At 37.0% G+C, this 5,878-nt stretch overlaps 1 protein-coding gene across 1 annotated transcript in view; it reads left to right on the plus strand.

Annotated features, from left to right (window-relative positions):
* The window catches only part of LOC104617129 (adenomatous polyposis coli protein-like), a gene marked incomplete at both ends in the record, with an annotated part of 9,801 nt that overhangs the window by 2,430 nt on the left and 1,493 nt on the right, over positions 1-5,878 (plus strand). Inside the window, 3 exons of the mRNA XM_010282365.1 lie at positions 1,526-1,904; positions 3,182-3,277; positions 4,154-4,293. Of these exons, the coding sequence (XP_010280667.1) occupies positions 1,526-1,904; positions 3,182-3,277; positions 4,154-4,293 (615 nt within the window). The remainder of the gene's footprint in view (positions 1-1,525; positions 1,905-3,181; positions 3,278-4,153; positions 4,294-5,878) is intronic.

The raw sequence follows: 5,878 nt of genomic DNA on the forward strand, positions 1-5,878 counted from the left end.
CTTGGTGTCTGCAGAGTTGTTTCACATATTCTCACTCCTCTCTCCAGCTGCAATTGCTGCTTGCCATTTCCCCCTCCTTCTTAAATATGTTATCCCAGAAGTGCTACCACCATCGCTGATTGGCTTGGCCTTGGCCAGCAGTGGGTCTGTCTTGGAGCTGGCTGGCACTGGCTCTGTTGGACACAGGGGAAGCTTCTAGGAAATTCTCACAGAAGCCACCCCTGCAGCCCCCACCACTACCAAAACCTTGCCATGCAAACCCAATATAATGTGTAAGTTTTTTTAGCACAATGTATGTTAAAAATTCATGTAAACAGTCTTGTCTGGAGTAACTGTATTTAATGCCATACATCAAATTTTTCACTGAAGAGCATCTGTTCATGAAAGTATGATTCATACAGAACATACTCTTCTGAGATCAAATTAATTTTAAATATATTCCTGCATTCCCAAACTAAAGCACTTTGATTAGTATGTTTCTTTAATCCTTGTGTGCAGTGGCAAGTTAGAAGTCTTTGCCATTAGTCTTGCAGATTAATACAGTTAGATATAATTAACATTCTAGCCATTTAACCACTAAGTGAGATTTATTAAGATTATAAATGGTGAAGAACTAATAGTGTTTATTTAATTATTTCGAAGTAGTACAAAACTGGATGATGGATGGATGGATGGATGGATGGATGGATGGGTGGATGGGTTGAGAGCAGCCCTGCAGGAAAGGACTTCAGGATATGAGGTAGATGAAAAATTGGACATGAGCTGGCAATGTATGCTTGCAGCCCAGAAAGCCAATTGTATGCTGGGCTGTGTAAATGTAAAAAAAAGCATGGTCAGCAGGTCAAGGGAGGTGATTCTCCCCCTCCACTCCACTCTTGTGAGACCCACCTGGAGTATGGCATCCATTTCTGAGGCCCCCAGCACAAAAAAGACATGAACCTGTTAGAGCGGGTCCAGAGGAGGGACATGAAAATGGTCAGAGGGCTAGAACACCTCTTCTATGAAGAAAGGTTGAGAGAGTTGGGGTTATTCAGCCTGGAGAAGAGAAGGCTCCGGGGAGACCTTATTGCGGCCTTTCAATACTTAAAGGGGGCTTATAAGAAAGATGGGGACAAACTCTTTAGCAGGGTCTGTTGCAACAGGACAAGGGGTAATTGTTTTAAACTAAAAGAGGGTAGATTTAGGCTAGATATAAGGAAGAAATTTTTCACAATGAGGGTGATGAAACACTGCAACAGGTTGCCAAGAGAAGTTGTGGATTCTCCATCCCTGGAAGTGTTCAAGGTCAGGTTGGATGGGACTTTGAGGAACCTGATCATGTCCCTGCCCATGGCAGGGGGGTTGGAACTAACTAGATGTTGTCTTCCAACCCATACCATTCTATGGTTCTATGATTGTATGAAATTCTTGCACCATTATATAAATAAATTTTCTTTTTTGCTCATGCATGCTATTGAGAACTTTGTTTTAGTTTTATATGTATTTTTAAAATGTAATTGTATTTTTAAAATCATTTGACCTGCAGGTGGAAATGGTGTATTCATTATTGTCGATGCTTGGTACTCATGATAAAGATGACATGTCACGAACATTGCTAGCAATGTCTAGCTCCCAAGACAGCTGCATAGCTATGCGTCAGTCTGGATGTCTTCCTCTCCTCATCCAGCTTTTACATGGCAATGATAAAGACTCTGTGTTGTTAGGAAATTCCCGTGGTAGTAAAGAGGCCCGTGCCAGAGCCAGCGCAGCACTGCATAACATCATTCACTCCCAGCCTGATGATAAGCGAGGCAGACGGGAAATCCGTGTGCTTCATCTCTTGGAGCAAATCCTTGCTTACTGTGAAACGTGTTGGAAATGGCAGGAGGCACATGAAGAAGGCATGGACCAAGACAAAAACCCAAGTAGGTTCTGTAATCTGTATAAAGATGTTTAAAAGATATTTTGAAAGCAGAGAATTTACAAAAAAATCAGCTTTAATCTGACTTCTTGTTGAATGTATGTAAGGTTTATTTTATTTTTATATTTATTCGTTTATTTATGTATATTCAAGTTGAGGTAGTATCAGGAAATAGTATCTATTATAGATATGATATCTCATTTATAAACTTGTTCTTTAAATCATAGGCTTTGGTATGCTTTCCAGATACAATTGTAGTGAAAACAATATAAAAATATTTATAATCTACAAATTAAACATAAATTTATACTCATTTTTATTTTACACTTGAATGGATAATGAAATATATCTAAATAAATAATCCAAATTTGCTCTTCATTCAGATGTGTTCAGAAGATTTCATCTAAATTTCATCTAGAAAGTCTATTCAGTAAAATGTGAACTATTATCTAGAATGTGCATAAGAAATAGCTCAGTGTTAAAATACCAAAGAATTGACAATTTAAGTGAATTGGAGTTTTCTCACATAACAGTTGGGTTTTTTTAAAAAAGAAGTAACCTTCTGGATCACTCAATAACTGCTTTTCTGAAGTAAGGGAGGATTAAAGTTGCTATTTTGTAAATATATGCTGTAGACATCTATATCAGAAGTACTACTGAAATCAGTGGGCTCTGTTTTGGATGTTGGATTTTACTGCAAGAATCATTTTGTAGAAGTGGATCTCTGAATAAGATGTACCAATTTGTGCTTTAGGGAAAGTAGCTCACAAAATTATGAACTTAAAAAGTTCTGTTATGAAACAAAGGGCTTAATTAACCATTCATAAGGACATAACACTCAAAGAAACAGTTTCACCTTAGGTGTTGTATTATTTAATGATGCCAGAAGTTTTAAACTTACTGATTTGTTTCACTAAGATTATTATTTTTCCAAATTAATTAGATAATTTTTTGTACTTGAAGTCATAATTTTTATGTAATACATACATTCAGAATTCTCCCTAAATTCTTTTCCATAAAGAGTCTTTTCAACTTCAAGTATATTTCTAGTAATATATGTAATCCTGGTTGTATGTGCACATATTCAAGCCTCTGTGTACTCATATTTATTAGTAATGTTCTTAATTAACTGTCTCTTCTTGAGTTACTGGGAAGATATAAACCCTGAAAAAAACTGCACTTTATTTATTTTAAGATTTGATTCTCTTTGGAAAGCTTATGATCTAGAAAAAATTATTCACCAAAGAAATACTAATAGTTACCTATTTATTTCCTAATCAGTGCCAGCTCCAGTCGACCATCAAATCTGTCCTGCAGTGTGTGTTTTGATGAAACTTTCATTTGATGAAGAACATAGGCATGCCATGAATGAGCTTGGTAAGACTAAATGTGTTTCTCTAACTTCCTTTGAGATGCTTCCTGAAAATGCGGACATTCCTTTCTTGTATACCTCACTGAATATGTGGCGCTTTTTTTAACCACTAGTTTAAACTCTGATTGATGCAGTTTAAATGAACTTATAGCTAGACTATTTCCTAGTGGACAGGTTACTCTCATATCTGGCATGAGCTGTGATTTTTGGAAGGGTATTCGTATCCTGGAAATATTTGCAATTTTAGAAGTATTGGACTTCTAATGGAGACTACTTTCTGAGGTTTTTTTGCATCATGAGTTAAACAAATTGGTTCCTGTATAACATCCTGAATGCTTTAGTCCATCTTCAGTGAATTCTGTGCACGCAAGTTTCCTTAATTTGCCACTTTTCATTCTCAATGAAAAAAAAGTATTTAAAAATATGTATTTTTTCTGTGATAGTAAGATTCAGTAATAATAATTATTAAATTAATAATTATCAGATTTACTGAATAAATTTTTATGTAACTAATGTGAGTTCATCAGTCAAATGTGATTTTGACTGGGTGGAATTAAAAGATGGGTGCGCTTCTTACCGCTTCATAAATGCGTCTGTTCTCATCTTCCCCCAAAATCTCAACACCATGCTACCATACCTTTCATCTTGTACTAAGCACACAAATCAAGATCCAGAGTCAACATTTAACAGTGTATTTAAGAAATTATTATTTACCTTTCTGAGCCTTTTGGTTTTCAGATGTTTGAGATGTGTTCGGTACATATGAATGCAATTTATTCCTTGATGTGTGTATACTGTATTCTTGATATTAGGATTGAAATTTATTATTAGTAGTAGTATTGTTTATTAATATTCATTTCATTATTTATTTATTTTAAAAGGAGGTTTGCAGACCATTGCAGAACTGTTGCAAGTGGATTGTGAAATGTATGGACTTACAAATGACCACTATAGTGTTACATTAAGGAGGTATGCTGGAATGGCTCTGACAAACTTGACTTTTGGAGATGTGGCAAACAAGGTAAAAATAGAGTTTCAAACATACAATAATCTAGTTCATAGCTGTGTTTGACTTGTAGTTCCCAGAAAGGTGATAAAAATTTCTGGGATAGGATATTGCATTTCTGAGACAGAATATTGCATTTTAGCTCGACACAGAAATTCCCCCAAAACTTTGCCCTTCCATCTTGTTCCTAACAGAGCACAAACTGAATGTTATATCATAAAAATATAGTATCAGCTTCCATATTAAATTAAGTTACTTCTATTTTGTCACTGAAAGTAAAGATTTTATCTATTGGCTTTATTTTTGTGTAAACAATACACTAGATCTTTCCATAATGTACCAATGATTATGGATAATATATTTTTCTGAGGATTTTGAAATAAACCTGTTAATTTAGTCAAATTTTGTAAAGTTATCACTTATTTACTAATATTATTAGTCTGACACATTTTTGCAAATCTCTTCAGCCTGGGTCCTCTTTCTTAAATGTTTGGAGCATGTCTGGCTCATAACTGGTACTATTTCAAATGACTGGAGAAAATAGATTCCCTAATTTCTACCAAGGACTTTGCTTTCAAAAGATACAAAGTTTTAATAATTTCTTGCCCCAGAGTTTTCCAAGACATGGGTCTTCAAATAACTTCATTCTGACAAGACTTTTATCTTTCTACTCTAATGTAAGACACTTCAAGAGTGAATGAAAATTCCATCCCAACAAGCAGGAACTCAAGCAAAAATGCCAGGAGGCCTGCATGGATGAACAAAAGAGCTCCTGACAAAAACTCAGATATGAAAAGGAAGTATACAGAAGGTGGAAGCAGAGACAGTTATCCTGAGAGGAATATAGAGACACTGTCTGAGCTTGCAGAGACATGGTTAGGAAAGCCAAAGCCCACCTGGAGTTGAATCTGGTGAGGGATATCAAAGGAAACAAGAAGGGCTTCTATAAGTATGTAGACAACAAAAGGATAGTCTTTAGGGAAAATATGGGCCTGCTGCTGAAGGAGACAGGAACCTGATGACACAGATCATTATAGAGAAGCTGATGAAGCATGGGCTGGATGAGCAGACAGTGAGGTGGACTAAGAACTGGCTGAACATCCAGGCCCAGAGGGTGCTTATCAGTGGCACTAAGTCTAGTTGCAGGCCAGTAACTAGCGGTATACTCCTGTTCTGCACCAGTCAGGGGGCTGGGACTGTTTAGCCTGGAGAAGAGAAGGTTTGGAGGGATCTCATCAATGTATATAAATACCTGAAGGAAGAGTGCAAAGATGACAGAGACAGGCTCTTTTCAGTGGTGCCCAGGGACAGGACAAGAGGCAATGGGCACAAACTGAAACACAGGAGGTTCTGTCTGAACATCAGGAAACACTTTTTTTACTGTGAGGGTGACCAAGCACTGGAACAGATTGCCCAGAGAGGTTGTAGAGTCTCTCTCCTTGGAGATATTCAGAAGCCATCTGGAAATGGTCCTGAGTGGCCCTGCTTGAGCTACTCAGGATTTGGACCAGATGACCTCCAGAGATCCCTTCCCACCTTGACCATCCTGTGATTTTAGAATATGTTTGGGGTTTTTCTTCCCCCCTGCCCTGCCCTGTCA

The sequence above is a fragment of the Phaethon lepturus genome, unplaced genomic scaffold, assembly GCF_000687285.1.
Source record: "Phaethon lepturus isolate BGI_N335 unplaced genomic scaffold, ASM68728v1 scaffold12672, whole genome shotgun sequence".
Classification (NCBI taxonomy): Eukaryota; Metazoa; Chordata; class Aves; order Phaethontiformes; family Phaethontidae; genus Phaethon; species Phaethon lepturus.